General features: G+C 43.3%; 2 protein-coding genes across 3 annotated transcripts in view; one reads left to right on the forward strand and one right to left on the reverse strand.

Moving 5' to 3' along the window:
- The window catches only part of CLCN6 (chloride voltage-gated channel 6), a 72,040-nt gene that overhangs the window by 14,428 nt on the left and 39,270 nt on the right, over positions 1–18,342 (reverse strand). The gene's annotated exons all lie outside the window — the stretch shown is intronic.
- LOC134150094 (C-type natriuretic peptide 1-like) lies at positions 15,584–17,078 on the forward strand. Its single transcript, XM_062593632.1, has 2 exons — positions 15,584–15,698; positions 16,773–17,078. The coding sequence occupies exons 1-2, from the start codon at positions 15,606–15,608 to the stop codon at positions 17,076–17,078; spliced, it is 399 nt and encodes a 132-aa protein (XP_062449616.1). The 5' UTR covers positions 15,584–15,605.

The following is an 18,342-nucleotide window of genomic DNA, read 5'->3' on the forward strand; positions in this document are numbered from 1 at the left end:
TTTATATCCATGCAGAATATAGCCACCCCGGTCCAGACATAGCGAGGCTACCTTCAGGACCTGAGCCAGCTCATTTAATGCCAGTCTGTACATCTCTCCCATAAGCTACTGACTACAAGGCATGTGTAACTGTAGATAGCAAGACAGGGAGTTGTGAGCCTGACAGAGAAGAGGACAGGTAAATAACGCTTTCTGACCATTGTTTCAGACATACACGTGAAGCAGGAACAATATTAAGTTACTTCTATTAAGTCCCTGCAGCCTTCAATCTTTCCAGCTCTTCTCTACTACAGTAGAATCTCCTCTCCAAGCAGATGTCTTTCCCCTGTCACAAAAAATAATTCTTTCTGAAGTTAGTCTGGAATCTGAGGGGATGCTGAAGTATGACATTCAAATATTTGGTGGTGGTAATATTAGGAATGTGTGGAAGCTGCATAGGTGTGCACACCCACAGATTTAAACAGAAACACACAACTGCATGTATTCAGAAGCACACAGATAAAACTAGGTTGATGCTCGATCTGGATACTGAAAGGTTAGAATCCATTCATCCATCTTCTGCCAGCACTCAGCAATGGGTATCAAATGTGGATAAAACAGGGAAGTGGGAACAAAGATAAATGTTGTTGAAGAGTCACCATTTGCAAGCCAGTGAAAGAAAACGCCTCAGGTGCACACATGCCCTCACAAGCAGGCATGAAAGGAATATCCCTGGGGCTAGGAAGAGGGACAGCTGGGTACCACAGGGCAGCTCAGAGCCAGAGGAGCCCCACGCTGCCTGTGATTGTTATGAAAATTCTGGGTCAAGATCAGAGGCTAATTATTTGCATGGAAAATTGAACCTGTTCTGATCTTCATCTCTTCAGAGGCTTCTGCATGGATTTTTAATTTAGAAAACAGCAGAAAATGGCCTTATGTGCTTGATAACACAGAGCAATTAGTGTTATTAGTGTGACATGCTTTGGTTCAATGCTGAATAATCCCTCTCCAAAGAGGAAGAGGGAAATGAAAAGCTGCTTTCTATACATATGGCTGATACTTTGATATGGTGGATTGGTTTCTAAAGATTTGGGGTTGTTTATGCTTGGCATACAACAAGGCTTGAACTGGATGAAAGCTAGGAAAGCACCATGTTGGCTCATCTTCCTCTGAGATTGACTTTTTAGTGGGTTGAAACTTTTTGCAGATTGAAAAGACTGGATCTGGGTCAGTCTAACATGAGATCTCTAGTTTATTCCATGCCTGGGTAGTGGATTTCAACCCCACCAAAGGCACTAAGATGTGCCTTCACTATACTGAAATCCTATAGCAATGAAAACAACTTAAATTTTGTGTTTGACATGTTTATCCATAACATTCTCCGAGTGTTGCTCAGAGGTTGCATCTCATTTTCATAAAGATCACACAGATCAGTTCAGCCATCCTGCACCACTCATACTGCTGAGTTACATGGGTTATAGGGTCTGGCTAAGATGCCATCCTGGTCCTCCCAGAAGATCTAGAAACAGGAATCACTGCTTCCCACTTCAGCCAGCCTGTTCACATCTGAATTTTCAAGATGTGACAACAACCGGCCTTTTCCTCAAACACACACCAGGTGTCACTACAGGGCTGCTGATGCATGCTGCAGTTGGAGCCCCTTTAAGCATCCTTTTGGGGTTCCAGGGAAGACCGGACCAGTCTAGCCCAACGAACTTTATCACAAGGGAGGCTTCTGATAGCAGTGAAAGGAGAAGGAAATGCCACTGAGTTACCTTAGCATTTCCCTCCTGAGATGCAGAAGGACAGAGAAGCTAGAAGGGCAAAACAAGCCCTTAAAGACAAGACATTTAATAGGAACATGACCTTGAAACTGGAAAGCAGGTGAAGGGGGAAGCAGGTGAATCAGGTGAAATAGAAAAGAGCATAAGTATCCTGAGCATTTGCAAGCTTCTAGAAAAGCAGCAGGTCCTGTTTCCCAAACCCAGCCATGCAGCAACTGGCTCTGTACTTTCACATGCTCCAGGACATTAAGGATGGTCTCTATGGCACAAATGTAGGAATGGATGCCAGAAAATCTTAGGCTGAGCTCAGCTAACAACTTGTTCAATGACCTGTAGTAAGTTACTTAACCTGTGGGCTCTGCCCTGCTTTACAAAGCAGCAACAAGCTTTTTATTAAAGGCATGTCAAAATGAGAGGGGATTGGGAAACTGGAAACAAAAGTAATTCATGAAAATTAGTGAGTTTGACAAAGTTCTTGCCAGAGACATTTCAAAGATCCTAGATAAAAATGCTAAAGAAGGAGAACAACAGCTATCCCAGACTGTAATATAACAGGGGTAATTCAGGTGCTCATCTGGAATGCAGAAGTCCTGTCCTCCAAGTCCCTCTGTCTTTCCATTAATGCCTTGGCCAAGCTCCCAGATCCCTGTGGGATGTTCAGCACACAAAGCCCTACTGCCACTCCTGCTCTTGTCCATTAAAGCGCAGCTGGAGCCAGGTGCCAGGGGCTTCGCTTTTAGAGTATTCAGTAGTGCCAGCCACTCACGCTCACCTTACGTGAGCCACCAGTATTTTTAGGCCTCAGCTGAATGAAGGCACCCTGGGAAACTCCACTGCCTATTAGTCTCAGATCCTGCACTGCTGAGGCCATATACTACGGATTCTGGCAAACACAAGGGTAACAACCTCCAGGGCTGTTCTTTCTGTGTCATATACCTGCTTTCAGTACTACTCAGAAAGGACCCCACAGACAGTCAGCCCAGGGCCCAGGTGGTTCTCCAAGGGTGTTTTACCTTTTCTTAATTATGCTCTAGGACATACTGCATTGGAGACACCAGGGAGTCCATTAGCTGATCAACTGACCTGCAGATATTAGGAGCTGCTTAATTAGCAGGTCTGAAGGAACACAGGGGGGCAGAGGAGAGGGAATGACATAAGGACAACAGTTGCCTGAAAACATTTGTTCTGTTCCTATTTAGAGGACACTTCAAAGACGTGACTCTTTACTCTCTGCTAATTAAAAGCAGCAACTTTGGCTAGACTTGTTCCTTCAGTGTAAGCACTTGCATATTCAGGCTCATGGAAACAGTAAAGGGCAGGAACATAAAATCCAGTGATGTTGTGGAGTTTGTGCTCCTTGCCCTTATCTCACAGTAATTCCTAAATCTTCTATAAGCACTTTTCATCTGTTGTTCTCAAAGCAGGGCAATGCTGCATGTGGCCTTCAAGGACAGCAGAGACAGATACGAACTGACTTTGCTAAGAGATTAGAATTGTGGTTAGTAGACTCCCAGGCCAGCACTCATCTACTTTGGCCCCAGAAAAGAAAGAGAAAGATTAGAGCTACTGCCCTAGACAGATCACAAAAGACACTGGTTAAGTCCCTTCACTGTACTGCTAAATGTCATTTTTTGTTGGGACGAGTGCAGAAAACAGGAAGTTTTCTAATGCAAAGTCCTTGAAATACAGAATGACTCATTCAGACTGGACCAGATCCATATACCTTTGTGACATGCCATCACCTGAGCTTTTGTCTCTCTCTGTAACATTCCTGTCCTTGCTTAGCTCACTATGGGCCAAATAGTGACAGCAGCTTCCTCAATGCACTGCTCAGTATTTCTTACTGCCCAAATTTAGGCTGACTGAGGCCTTAACTGTGGACCCCAAGGGCCAGGGATTCTGTTTTTAAACTCCACAGAACATGCACATGGCAAGAGAGAGTCAGATTCTATTTCAGGAAGGTGTTTGTGGCTGTCAGGCTAAAATTAGACCATTTGTTCCTAAAAAGACTGCACAGAACAACAAAGATTTGGCAAGAGGCTCTTCAGCGAGGAATGTGACACAGGAAGCGCCTACACGGCTGTCTGTCGGCAATGATGTCACCCACCCGGCTGCCCAGCGGAGCTGTGCAGCCATGAGGGGTCTTGGGAAGCTCCAGGAGAGAGCACTGGAACTTGTTCAAGCCACTCTGTATCTGCAGGCGGCTGAGCGCAGAGCAGGGCGCGAGGCAGAAGTGTCGACAGGCTCCACCGCTTAGCGCTCCCAGATAAGGGAATCTGTAGCCATGACAGAGAACTGTTATTCTTGCACTATTTGTGATGGGCTCTTCAGTGAAATCTCACTCCCTTCTTCCTGTCATAACCCCCTCCTCTAGCTGCTCCAGGAATTCCTGACTTCTGGACTTTCTGCCTTCCAGAAACACCTCACAAACACTTGTGTTTAGCAGCCTGCAGCTGGCAGGATCATTAGGAAACAAATCAGTGGGCACTGGGCCTAGAATGTCAACCAGGAGGGATGGGACATTTTGTTGTCTCAATGAAGGTACTCGCTTGGAGGCTAAGTAAAGGGGTACCAAATCAAGCTCTCAGACTTGTTTAAGTAGGGATCTGTTTTGAGATTTAAAGTACAGTAGAATAAAGTTCTCATGGTTAAGGTCTGTGCAAAAAATAGCTCTGGAAAGCCATGCAGTGTCACAGTTAAGAGGTACAGAAGCTTTAAACATGGTCCCTCACATCCAGTAGAAGCTTTTTGGTCATCAGGCTATTACTGAACATCTGTGAAAGCTCACATCACTTGGCTCCACAATCTCAAAGCTGCACAGGCAATAACCCAGTCTCACCCACATGAGATAGGGAAGCATCATACACACATCATGTGGGGGGAACAGAGACATAAAGTTGATTAGATGACAGACAGCGATCACAGAAATGACGTATGTTTCCAGTTTTCAAAGCAACGAGCTTGGTGCTGCTAATGCCAAGGTCGTGGGTTCAATTCCCGTATGGGCTATGCTGAGGGTTGGACTAGATGATCTCCAGAGGTCCCTTCCAACCTTACCATTCTATGAAATTCCCTATGAAATAAACCTGTGTCTCATCCAGTTGCAGAGTAACAGTCCCAAAAGCAGTCAAGTCCTAGGATATACTCTCAAGGCCTGGCAGAAGGAACAAACGAGAGAGACCAACAAATGTGCTGTAGCAATTTGGAGAGTAGATTTATTTATAAAGCATACTAGAAGCAAGTTAGCAGGAGATCTGTGTGGGAATTAGATCTGTTAGGGCTTTAATGAAGGACTCCTGTGCTTTGGGCAAAATGAGACTGATGTGATCCAGCCTGAAGGTTTGGCCTGGCTCTGACTTCAGGAATAAGCCCCAGGGCTGTTGGAACTTTGTGTTCAAACAAGCCCTGGGCTTTCTAAAGCAGTGAGCAAGACCTCAGAGATAATTCACTTTACAAACCTATTTTTTTCTACTGGCTAATCCTTTTCTGATTCACATCAGTTCAAAAATAGTTGAAGCTATTCACTTTCTGATCTAATACTTATAATGATTTTTCCCCCCAAACCAACATAATTTACAGAAAATATAGATCATGATTTTTCTCCCATTCCTTCCTCCCCCAGATAGCCATTGTCGTTAATACACATGTACATCTTTACTCACTGGTAGTTTTGATGTGTTCACAGGGAATTAGTTCTCTAGCTCTGGTTAGAGATCAGGCCTCAGAATTCACTTTAAACCTCCTAGAGTTAAAGAAAGGTCAGATTCAGAGGAGTTTAGCTGTTAAGGATCATATCTCCTTTAGTTCTTATTGTCTAAGGGCAGCTATGATTAATTAGTTTGTCAGTTAGTGGATTTGCACCCTAATTCACCTCCACCTCTCAAAGCCATCCCTCTGCACTAAAATATCATCATGTGCTAAAGTGTCAAAGATCTCCTGATTGCATTACACTTGTCATGTGCACCTGACCTATCTAGGTTAAATAATGTTGCTGTATCATACCCCTTCTCTCCTCCATTCATTCTTCCCATGGCCAATATTTCAGGCCCTTCTGGTCATTTTCTGGTCTGCTCTGGCCTGAGATATGATGTCATGGCTCACAATGGTCTTCACACTTCAACACCAGGCAAAAAATGTGCTGTTATCCTCAGGGAGGTGACATGGTGAAACAAATCCTCTTGGTCAAACAATGTAGAAGGTATGTCAGGAATCTCCAGTGAGCAAGAGAAGCTAGAATCATTCTCTGTCCCTGAAGCTTTCTGTATTTGTGTCATCTATCAGCTGTGCAAAGAGCAGCCATACTATTGTGTTGGTTTTAACTAAACACTGTTAAAGGTTTATAGCATAGACATCTGTTCATAGGTTTCCACAATCTAAATATAATTAAATGTTTATAATAGTCTGCTATCTGTGTTAGGGAGAAGACTCTTAATAGGACACAGGTGAATGACAGCAGCAGAGTTTAGTTTAGAGAAGAGTTATCAAAGATGGCTTTTGAGCGCTCATCTGGGGACCCTTTGGAGGGTTCTCCTACCTTTCAGAAGGCATTGAAGCCCTAATTCCTGTAGAAAGGGCTAATAGTAATGTGCCCAATTCAAACAGATCCTGTGGTTGCATTCTTACCCTACCTGTTCATTATCCTATTCACTATTCCAGGGAGAGAGTAAACCAATGGCTGTACAGAAAAAATTTTCCCCAGGTCAGGAAGTTCGGATGTACAGTGATTAAACTCATTCTTGGACCCCCTACTCACTGCTATGGGGCACAGCAATTTGACCAGGGTGTTTAATTTCAGATTTAAAGGTGGCATCTAGGGCCCCATTTTAACAGATCATGGAGCCAAATCACTGTCATGAATATGTCCCCAACATTTCCTGTAGCCTTCTACTACTATCAGGCATGTACTGACGTACTGCACAATCCCTTTATATGCAGCTAGTACTCAAGCCTAACAGCTCCATCGAGTGCAAGCAAACTGTGAAAAAATGCCGTTTCCAGACTTGCACATCCACAGCTGTCTGCGTCCACAGCACATGGAGCTGTGAACCAAAGTTTTTGTTTGTGCAAATGGCCAAAATTCCCCTCATGTCAAGGGAGCTCTATCATTTATGCCAGTAAAGAATTTAGCCTCATATAGGTTGAAAATCACTCGAGGTCTGGATTGAAACAGCTAGAGAGAACTGATACTGTACCTGTCTGGAGGGTCAACAGTAATCAGTCTCATGGATTCTTAACCTGGCTGACTGTGATATAAACGTAAGGAGAAACCTTAACTCTCCAATCACTTAGCAAACAGAGACCTAGGTTATACCCCTACAGCTTTGTGACAAAATCTCATCCATGTCCCCATCCGTATATACGTGTGATACTACTCGTCTTTACAAGGAACACTTCTGAGAGCTGAAGCTGACACCATACATAAAGGAAGAAACCTTTGAACTCCATATTGTCCTCATCCTGAAGCTAGGTGTAAACTCTGGTTTTGCATTGATTTAACAGTTTTGCTTAGAAGAACAGTTTTTTCATCCACTAGCACAGTCCTATGTATTTCAGCTTTCTAACAGCATTCATTTGCATTACATAAGTGTAATTCATTTCTGTAAGTGATTTAGTTATATTATATATTATTCTGTAATTCCAGAATAACTCTATCTAGCCCATAGCCACTGAACACCAGACTTAAAATCAACTTTTACAGAGAAAGGGACTGTAACTCACTCCAAGTGAAAACATTACTTTCCTCAGCAACCATGGGCAGATTTAACAGTGAGATTACAGAAGCGGTTGCCTTCCCCTCCATCTCTGTCATTTCAGGGGTGCATGTGTCTCCCGTCACATGAGGGTGCAGTCCCGCTACTGTACATCCCCTAGCTCACACCACAAAAGTGTCAGGCCTTGGTGCGTTGCTAGTTCACCCATTTCTCTTTTCACAGGAGAGCAATGGCTCGAGAGAGCAACCCGTAGGAAACAGCTGGGTCCAAAGAAACTTAAGATTAGAAAAAGAAAATGAGGAAGTTACAAATCCAACTGACTTTACTTCTTCTGGCCACCTGAATGTCACCGCAAGGGCAGAGAGAGCAATGTAGCCCCCCGGGGACTCTGTAGGCTAAGGCACAGGGCCTGACACCCATGTGCTGAGGCTTTGTAGCAAGTGACTAGTGGGAAAGGCAGGACCATGGGGTGCCTGAAGTGACAGGAGAGGTGTGAATGTGGCACTGACAGTGGCGTTTATCTCAAGCATGAACACAGGCTCCAGCTCTGTAGCCTGAGCACTTTATCATGGCTTTAGAAGTGTTAGTTTTTGAAACGCTACTCACCCTTCTTGCTGACAAGCAACAGCTAAAATATCCTGCCCCTCTGGCCCAGGGCCATAGCACCCTCCACCACATAAGGATGTGGCTATTTCTAGAGACTTGGCAAACGCAGTGAGTATTTTCTGGGAAAACAAAGGAGGGTTGTGAGATCAAGAACGCTGGGTGATAACAATCACCATGGCTACAGTGAGTTACTAAGAAAGAGTAACTTTGGCTCTGGCTGAGGATGCATTCCTCACTCACTGCCCCCACTCAAGGCAGCAAGGAGCTTTCTTCACCCCTCACACGTAGCCTAGTGTAGGCCCACTGCAGACCTGCAGGACAGTCCTCCTGGCACAACCAATTGCTGCCACACTGTGACATGAAGGACTTATCTTCCAGCTCCAAGGAACAAGCTTGGGCACATGCAAATACACATATGTGCTTGAACTGATGAGAAGCATCAGTGAAGGGGACCGTAAATCAAGCGGGAAGTAGTATTTTTCTGTTAAACAGAAATTTGGCTAGTTTCCCTAAATAGCCCTCCCTGTTCTCAAAGAGCAGGCACCTGCCTACCTACACAGCTCTGCCCCTTTACCTGTCTCCATTCAAGGACAGGCCACAGGTCTAAGATGTACCAAAATTAAAGGACAATTGCGACCCTGCTTTGGGAATACAAAACTGAGGTTATACACAGCGCCACTCTCTCACGCACTGAACAAAGTCTACATAGCATTAGCGGAAGACAAGCTTTATGTAACAGACTACATTTTTAGTTAGTCAAGTTATTCTTGGGTTCATCATCAGTCAGTCAGGGGAGGGAGAGGTGAAGTAAACAACCACATCAACTTCTAGGACAGGTGCCATTTCATTCCTGTAGCTGCTTAGCCATTTCTAGAAATGGCTTCTCTTTTTGCATGCTCAATACTGACAAACGGCATGCAGCGATAAATAGCACAACGGGATGGCGTGAACTCTTGCCCCTGTATTTGGCTTGTTTGCTAGCAAACCTTCTAGATTAATGGGCATCATTGACACTGCTCAGAGCTATTCCAGGACGCACGAGGTTGCAAAGAAAAATTGGTCAAATATTACGCCAGCCAAAAGGTATAAGAAATATCCTCTCCACTCAGATCTTGTCTAATGGGAACTTAAATACTGCAAAATCCATCATAAGAGCCCAGACCAACATATCCAGTGGTGAATCTAAATTTAAACACCCACCAGAACATCTGACACCTCGCTGTACACACAAACTTCTGTGGCTCCTGTACACTCATTCATGTATCACACGCATACCATGTGCCTTCCCAAGACAACACACAACCACTCACACATTCTTACATGGCTACTAGAGGCTAATGTCTATGAAAGAGGCACTCGGCCTTCTGGTACTTTATGTACCACGTTCTTAGATCCAAGATTAAAGCGGTCATTTTATCAAAACCTCTCACAGTATCTGACCTGTTTTCTTTTTCACCAGGATTCATTCTAACTAAACTTTGAGTCATATTCCCTTCTCACCAGAAGAGGTCACCACACACTTCATTAAGGACAGAGGCAATTAATCCAAGTGAAGAGGTTAGGTGAGATCTCACAGGAAGGATCTTCTGTCTTTGCTAGGGAAATCTCTCCCTCAATTACAACTGAGGATATGTAATCCCTATGCTCTCTAGAACAGGTTTTTTTCTTCCTCCTGTCAGAGGTTAGGATCTGTGGGCGTTCTTCTTTTAGCTGCTAATCGGTTGTATGCTTTGCTATAAGCAGAATTTTACAAACTGAGCTCCCAATGAAGATGTGATCTTTCTATTGTAAGGTATTAATATACAGATCAAGTAGGCCTGAATTTAAATGCCAAAGGTCTCTAATATAATAAAGTAGAGGAAAGGCTTGATTCTGAACAGACCAGTGCAAGATCATCCTAAGAACTTTCAAGCATCAACTTAAAGGTTGTGGAGTAGTGTGGTTGGCTGCTACAGGACTGAAAAGAGACAGTTAAAACATGCACATACCCAGCTAACCCATGTTTTCACTTGCAGTGCGATTACTTACAACTTGCCTGCTTAAAGGTTCCCATGTTGCCAGAACAACATGGCAGCAAGATGCTTTTCATCTCCCTGCTAGAGATGAAGCGTAGCCAAAAATTTAGCTTCAGGCATGGATTTATGAAACTTGGGTGCTTCTTTGGGCTTCTGCCTCTCACCATACGCTGACCAGCAGCATTGTGCCATTGCTCTAAACACCTAAGCTTGTTTCCTGTTTGTTTAAGTACCCCCTTTACTGGTCTCTCCAAAACCCTAGAAGTTTTTTTTCCAGTTGATCCCACAATGTTTGCCTAGCTTTCACTCCTCTCTTGCTTTTCTCACTTGTCTAATACAAACTTCCTGTTTCCACCCTGAGAATTTTCTCCAGTACTATAGCCTGTAACAGGCGTCTGTGTTTTTCATACCAGCTGTCCAGCAGTTTTCACATTTCAACTGCTTTACCCTGCTCTACTGCTGTTTTTTACACTTATAACTTGATCCATTCCCTCTCCACTTTTTCTTTTGAGAAATGAGAATATAATTTGCTGAAGAGTGCTGAAGCATGGGAAGTGGGACTATGTGCTTGAAGTACTTTGGGAAAAATAGCTGGTCTCTAGATGTTGAAAGAAATTACCAAAAAAAAATGTTATAAACATCAGCAAAACTAACACAGAGCAGAATTGGGGATCTTTAGCATCAAACTACACAGCATGACCACTGGACCTAAAAATGCTCTCATGCATAAAGAAAAAACTCCTTGAGGAGATGAATCATTGAAAGGTGGCCAGGAAAACCCAGCTATGAATCAGTGTATATTGCACTTCTTTTCCTAATGTCATCCAAGTGCCCACACTAAGGAGTAATGAGAGAAGTCAGACTCTGATCTTGGCTGCTGCAGGGTAGATAAAGAGTTCCAATGAAGCTTCTGTTTCCACCCCTGCTGTGGTAGAGATCGGGCTGTGGCCCAAATACTCTCCTAGCAAACAGTAGTGAGACACAGAAGCATACAGAGACAGCTATCTGACTAGCACTGAACAGTCTCAAGCTATTTCATCCCCTCGCCTCATTGCTGTTTTGCTGCTGGGCTTCATTAGCATCAGTAGAATGTGATAAATGTGCCTGACAAATCTAATATTAAAATTTTGCCATTGAAACTCAATGCTCCAGAACCACCTACGACCTGCTACTAAATGAGAGCCTACTGCCCTCCTTTATGCTCAGGTAGCTCAGGCCCCTTTTCTTGTCCCAGGGGGTCACAGAAAGGTTCTGGAAGAAAATGTTCTGTCAAAGAGATCAGTGAGCATTAAAAAGAGCAGGTCAGATCAGGCAAAGGCAAAGTGCAGTCTTCAGACCCCAGAAAAGAGTGGCAATAGCACTGAATCCCTCTTATTGCCCCTTTCAGTCCCACAGAAGGTACTGAGGGAAAAGAAGGCAATATTGTAATGCAGAAAAGTTCTTCAACAAGAACATTTAGATATTGTCATCTATATTCTCCATGACGAATCAACATTCTCCCCACTTCCACTCATCTTTTCATGTTGAAATAAAGGGTAGTCACTTTTGGCTACTATTGCTCTACATGTGTGAGACTGCAGGCAGCACAGCCTGGCCTTCTGTAGTAGTGTCAACTTGGTGGCAGAAAATTCCTTGTCTATTTTTCCAGTCAGGTCAGGCATGAGTCTGGTTTACCCATTTCTAATGTATTACCTTCACTGTAGGTTTGGTGAGCTCAGAATGAGGGCAAGCTGCCAGAGCAGGCTGAGGAGTTCTGACCTGCCTAGGCGGACATCCCTCACGTGAGTGCTCCTTAGAAGAACCAGTAAGTCTGTAGTATCAGCACTGATTGGATCAGCAAATGAACGGGGAAAACAATAGGCTAGGCTAGATAAGATCCAGAGCCCAGCTAGTAAAGCCCTAACTCTGCCAAGTTGTCCCATCAGGCCATCAGTAGGGAGAGGAAACATCTGCAGTGGGCCACTCTGGGATGACCTGCCCACAAGGAAAATTCCTTCTGAGTCACCCATTAGCGAAACTTTGGTTTATTCCCCACTGATGGGCTATTACAGATGTAGGGAGTTCTTCCCACCATACAGTCACAGGAATCCTTGAGATAGGGGCCTAATTCTGCTCTGAATTCTGCTGATACAAATCCAATGGATACGTTGAGCTTTACACCAGGGTAAATGAGCTCCATAGTCTCTGTGTCTGCTCTATTTTCTGTAGCAAGAATTGATGCTGCAGATCTCCCCCTGCCCCCACAACAGGGCCTTGCTATCAGCACGTAATGAAAGGTGAAGGCAACAAAGTGCCAGAGGAGCAAGCCGAGCACCTGCAGCTGGGTAATTACCAGCCAAGGCTAGGCTCATGATGCTGTGCACTGAACCCTGGCACAACTCAGCCACTAGATGACTCAGGAGAGGGCAAGGGAGGGAGACAACCAAGCAAATGCTTGGATAGCACAGCTAAATGTTAATGTTTCATAATGAGGCCCCCCCGGTGCCAGCTTCCATCAAGGACTTGGTGATCCCACTTTGAAGGAAGTGCTACAAACACGTCACTGCCCTTTCAACCAGCTGTGGTGAGCCAGGAAGTGCTGGCCTGGGAAATTGAGGAGGAAGGGGAGGCTGAAAGGGGTCACTGAGCTGGCAAAGACGAGGATAATGAGCAACTGCAGCAGTGCTCAAATGGTAGCTGAGTGTGCCACATACTATCAACTTTAGAGCTTGGCTTCCTCACAGCAGCCTGTAGAGATGGAGCAAAAGTATCTCCAGAGGAAAAGTATGCTCTATCTGTTTTTTCGTAAGAAACAAGATCTCTACTGGTACAGGAGAGAGATCTCAGTAAGCTAGGAAGCAATTCACTGTTGGAGATCAGCAACATATGCCAACCTGCCTTACTCTTCGTACTTCCTGCCACCCCTCTATGGAACATGTGCCATACAAATGAACGTTCAAATCAGAAATAAGCACAAAATCATTTCCTGTGCCCTCAGAATTTTCTACTTTCCTCAGGAGTTCCTCCTTTCTTAACGACGAAAGTTTTTTTGTTGAAAGCTCTGCTTTTTAACTGAATCATCCCAATAGCATGTTTTTAAAATTGTGACTATTTGGACACTGACTTCCAATGCCAGTCAGAGTCCAGAGGAGATTTGGAAAGGCAGGTCAAGATTTTTGCCGAATAGCTTGCTGTTTCTAACTATTTCTGTCCAGTGTACTAGATATGGTTTGGACTAAGCTGTTGACTAGATGGCGCTAAGCAGTCCTCCCCTGGATTCTGAGCTATATAAAATGCACTCACATGGAGGATCATTGTTTTGGGAGATGCAATACCCTTTTGTTCTGCTTAGGGACAGCATCTAGCTGCACAGCATTAGGGTGAGAGAAAATGGCACAATTTGCAACCAGAGAAATTCCTGTTAGATAGTCGGAAGTCATTTTTTCAAGTGGATTGTCAAACACTGAAACAAGGCCCAGAGAGGCTGCTGAATCTTCTTTCTTGCAGATTTTCAAAACTGTGTTTGACAAGGTCCCGGCTCTGCTTGGCTCTGCTTTTAGCACAAGGTTGGACCAAGGATTTCCAGAAGTCCTTTCCAATCTAAATTATTCTGTGATTTTATCTACAGAGTCATGGATAGGGACTTCACTGTGCTAGTGTATATATTTCTAACAGTTACCAGAGAGACAATTAAAAAGCCCTACGAAATGGTTACAAGTTCGGAGCTCAAACAAGAAAAAACAAAAGCTCAAAGAATTTGAGGCCAAGAGTCATTGTCAAGTGTGTTCACATCCATGCAGACATGTGACAAGTCATCAAAATCACAAAACAACAGTACACTTGTTTAGAGGATAAAAGATGAGTCTGAAACACCTTGACAATCTGTTACCATCTTGCTACACTGCAAAGGACACACCTCAAACCTCAGAAAGGAGAAGTGGCTCCTGACTTTCTCTAGAAGAGTGAATACTCACATACCACTGATAAAGCCGTGCTGTGAAATTTCCTCTCTTAGTAAGTTTCAGACAAATGTGGTTTTAATCAACATCAACAACAACAAAAAATTCCAGCGATATAAAACATTGGACATATTCATCTGCCAAAAAGGGATGTTTATAAGCTGTCTCCTTAGAACAACCATTTCTCCTTAGAATAACCATTGTGCCTTAAATTGATCTTCAAGTGAAAAATGTCTGAAAAATGTTAATTGCATTGCCGTATCACAGAATGATTTTTTCCAAGCTTTCAGTAACAACAAGAATACTAAACTTCAAAGAAATTATAATGAAGAGTGCCAGATGGTCCTTCATTGCCATTTCCTCCGTACAGATACAGCTTAATGGCCTTTAACTTTCTGCACCACGTGAGGGGAAAAAACTCATTGAAAGATCAAGATGCACTATTTTGCATTCAGGAAGATTCCCGCTTTCCAATGGGTCTAGATTTCAAGGCCTCCTTCTGCCCCAAACACGCAACTTCTAGATTTTATTGCTGCTCTTTTCCTCTGCCCCCAAAATGGAAAAACAGGCCTTTTCTTGGTATAGAACTTAATGAAGTGCTCATAAGAAGTGGAGCATTGGAGGATCACTTATCTATATTACAATCTTCATCAGAGCACCCATACATCTAGCAGGTGTTTATACACCGCATGCACATTCTGATCTGTAGCTATTTTTTGTCTCTGCAATTGTACATGTAGTAGGAAAGAGATTAGGGCTATGCTTCCGTTCAGATTCATTTCAGTTGCACTGAAAACTGTGTAAAGTAAACTGAGCAAAGATACATAGAAGAAATGGAAAAGCTGGATTCAGGGAAGAGGAGGAATTTCTTAAGTCATAGGTAAGCCTGGTTTCAGCCATACTCTCTGTCACACAGGCCAGTAAGATTTTACATTTTAACTAATGCAAATTAATTGTCATAATTTTATGATGTGGATTTCCCTTCTTCTTCCTCAAATCACACTCTTCCCTCTCATAGGTTACTAATGGTTTTTTTATCACCTTAAGTAATAACGCTTAGTTCTTATACAGGATGTTTTCATGAGACCCCTGCCCCTCTGATTTTGTATTTCACCATGATAAAGAAGCCAGATGAATGTATAGTGGACACAATTTACTTCCTATCTCACTCTGTACTTCTCTCGCAATTATTTTTCTCCAGAGGTAAAGGAAAGGTTTAGTGATCAACCCAAGGAACAGTGAGCTAAGGTAATCGACATGCATAGGGAGCACCAAGACAGCAGACTGCTGAGACCTTTGAATTCACTGCAACAAAATGATGCTGCATTGCCTTAGTGTAAAATGCTCCTTTTACTCCCAGTCAGAAAAGAAAACTGTTTTCTCCCTCCTCCTCCTCTTGGGAGAATGAAAACAGATCAGAACCTCAAACCAATCCTTGCTTTGGCAGGAACTCAAAAGGTAGATTTGGGAGGGGTTGGAGGAAGATATAAAGGCTGGTAGCTGGAGACACAGAACAACACTGGACGGGAGAGACTCAAAAGGAGGAGGAATCAGAGACACCACAACATAAAGATGTACCTGAAACTTCTTTTCTGCCCTGGATTCCTCCTGCTGTTTGCTATCAGTCAGAACCAGGCAAGGGCCAGGCCGATTTCCAGCTTACAGGTAAGTGACCAGCTGCTCAATAGAACTGAAAGAAGCTGATGCTTTTTTAGGACTTAGATTCTTCACATTTGTTATATTTCTTCCAATCCCAGCTGGTATAGTAGGAGACACTCAAGGGACCATGACAGCAGGGAACTTGAAGTGGGCACACACAGGGTTATCAAATGCAGGGAAACTGAAGTAACCAGTTGCTGGATTTAAATCTCTGATCACATTAGGTAGTTGAAAGGAAGATGGGGTTTTTCTGTGGGGTCAGCTGGGGGTTGCATGTTTAGGGTTACTCTGTGACCAAGCGAAGCAATCAATTTTTGGAGTAAAAGGAATTTGCCCAGAAGGACTGCTACCTACAGCCCTGCATTGATCACCTCCGTGCTCCTCCCTTGAGCCTCTCTTTTATCCTGCAAACGGAATTAATGGGTTGTACCTGTCTGAACGTAAGGGGAATCTCCTCCCAGCTCAGTGGTGCATTAGGGAATGCAGTCCCTGCTTGGGAGACCCAGAGGCAGAGCATGAGAAAGAAAGAGTGTGTGCGTGTGTGTGCGTGCGCGCGCGTGCGTGCGTGTGTGTGTGTGTGTTTAGGAATTCCAAGTCATTAAGAAAAAAAATTTCAACTACCCAACCAGTGATCTGTACTCTTATACATTATATAACCTCCCAATCTGTAAAGAATCATCTAATCTTTGTAGTACCAACTTCGGCATGTTTTCTGCCATTGCATAACTGCTCTTATTATTCCAAGGTATCAACTTTTATCCGATACCCCAGACTCCTAGCTCCAGGAGACTTACCCAGCAATTTGTCTCTATAGAACTACAGAGTACAGTAACACCATACAGTCTTACAGCATTTTGAGTATCCACTGTAAATTCAGAGGAGCTTTGTTGGCCAGAAGCTAAAGGTGACCATTGCTGGCTTTAGAAATTACTTCAGTACCTTCATCTTTTGATACAAGATCAAAATAAGTTTATCCAAACTTAGCACTGATCATAATTCATACAACAATAATGACTTCTCAGAAACTCTCTCATTTTCCCTTCTCTTCCCTCCTCACCATCTACCTTTTCTTTCTTTCAGAGTCTGTCCAAATTATTTGATGAGGATCTGGAGCATCCACTGATCTCAGAAGAGATGGATTATGAGCAAGATGACATGATTCCAACAGGTGCCTTTGATCAACAAGAGTCTGAGTTCCAGTGGACCCGAAACACCAGGGACCAGCCGGAGGGCATGTCCACTAGTGACAATGCTCTCCAGAGGTTCTTCAGTGACCTCGTGGGTTTACCTCGGAGGTATCGAGGTAGAAGCAAAAAGCACCTATCCAGGGGCTGTTTTGGTGTCAAGCTGGACAGAATTGGGTCACTTAGTGGACTGGGATGCTAGCTGCTTACTATGGTAAGAGAAAATCAGAGGCAGGTAGTCTGTGTATTCATGTATAACTTCTGCAAATATGTAGAAGAATTGATTTAATTCAGCTTTAAGGAAATGGTTAAAATAAGTTAAAAAACTTCTAACCCAAACACAGTTACCTAGTTTTACCCTCCTCAGAAACCACTGGCACTAGATGTGTGCTTAAAATCCACGAATGTTACGTCTCTGCTTTACTTGCTCTTGCCTGCTTTCACCAAGTTGGTTGTGAACATTTCATCTTGTCACAGAAACCTGATCAAAGAGGTTTGTACCCCAGGGTTGCTTGTGTCAATCCAAAGAAACTGCTCTGAGCAGAACAGTGGAGCAGAACCTGGTTCTAGAACAGTAAGAAATCAGTTAATTTCCATGAATGAAATTCTGTCAACTTCTCTTGCTTTCACTTACTTTTCTGCTTTCTTGACAGGACTGACTTTGAGTGCTCAAAGGACCTGTTGCCTTTCAGTGAGAAGTTCAGCCCTTACCCACATTGGCTCCAGGAATCTATCTATAGGTGATGCACAGAACAAATTTCCCCCTATTCCTCTCCAGAATTACTTGGCCAATAGAATACACAATTGCTGTATTGTCTATTTGTATCAAAGTAATAATTTGTGAGCATCTGCCTGAAATGTAATAATGAAGAAATTTGCACTGTTTGTGTTTTAAGTGTATAAACAAACAGTTCTCATTGTCATGGACAATAAACTGTTTTTCATAATTTGGTGAATTTGCTTCAAGCCTTTGCTGTGATTCTTTCACATATCACTAGTGAAAATAAGACAGTGCCCCCATTTACAGTCAGGCACAATCCTCTAGAATTTAAATTATTTTAGAGAGCTGCTTTCTGGTGAAAAGGAACTTTCTAGCTTTTGCCTAAAAGAAAAGAAACACCTGCCCCCTCTTTGTTTGAGGGCTTAGTAGATACACAAGTAGAACTTAAGTAGGACAGGGATAAGACTCTCTTCAGAAGAGAGTATCATTAGGATCCAAATCCAGGACACAAATCCCCAGTTCTTTCACCACTGTAATTTGAACTAAAGGGGTAGCTCTATTACCTGACAGCTGTAGACAGCTGTTACTCTGCATTTGGATTTGTCATTGATGGAGGTATGAGAACAAAAATGCAAAAATGTAAACATAAGCATTCCTTATTAGCATGCCCTATCTTGTCCAAAAAATACTACCCTTGTTTGAGTAAAGCTCAAGGGCACTCTATTCTTCCACTGAGAAAATCAGA

This window comes from Rhea pennata, chromosome 22 (genome assembly GCF_028389875.1).
Source record: "Rhea pennata isolate bPtePen1 chromosome 22, bPtePen1.pri, whole genome shotgun sequence".
Lineage (NCBI taxonomy): Eukaryota > Metazoa > Chordata > Aves > Rheiformes > Rheidae > Rhea > Rhea pennata.

Excerpts from the sequence above, each read along its gene's own strand:
- LOC134150094 (XM_062593632.1), top strand. The coding sequence starts at position 15,606 with ATGTACCTGAAACTTCTTTTCTGCCCTGGATTCCTCCTGCTGTTTGCT. Across the intron at positions 15,699-16,772 it reads GGCCGATTTCCAGCTTACAG|AGTCTGTCCAAATTATTTGA; the intron begins GTAAGTGACCAG and ends TCTTTCTTTCAG.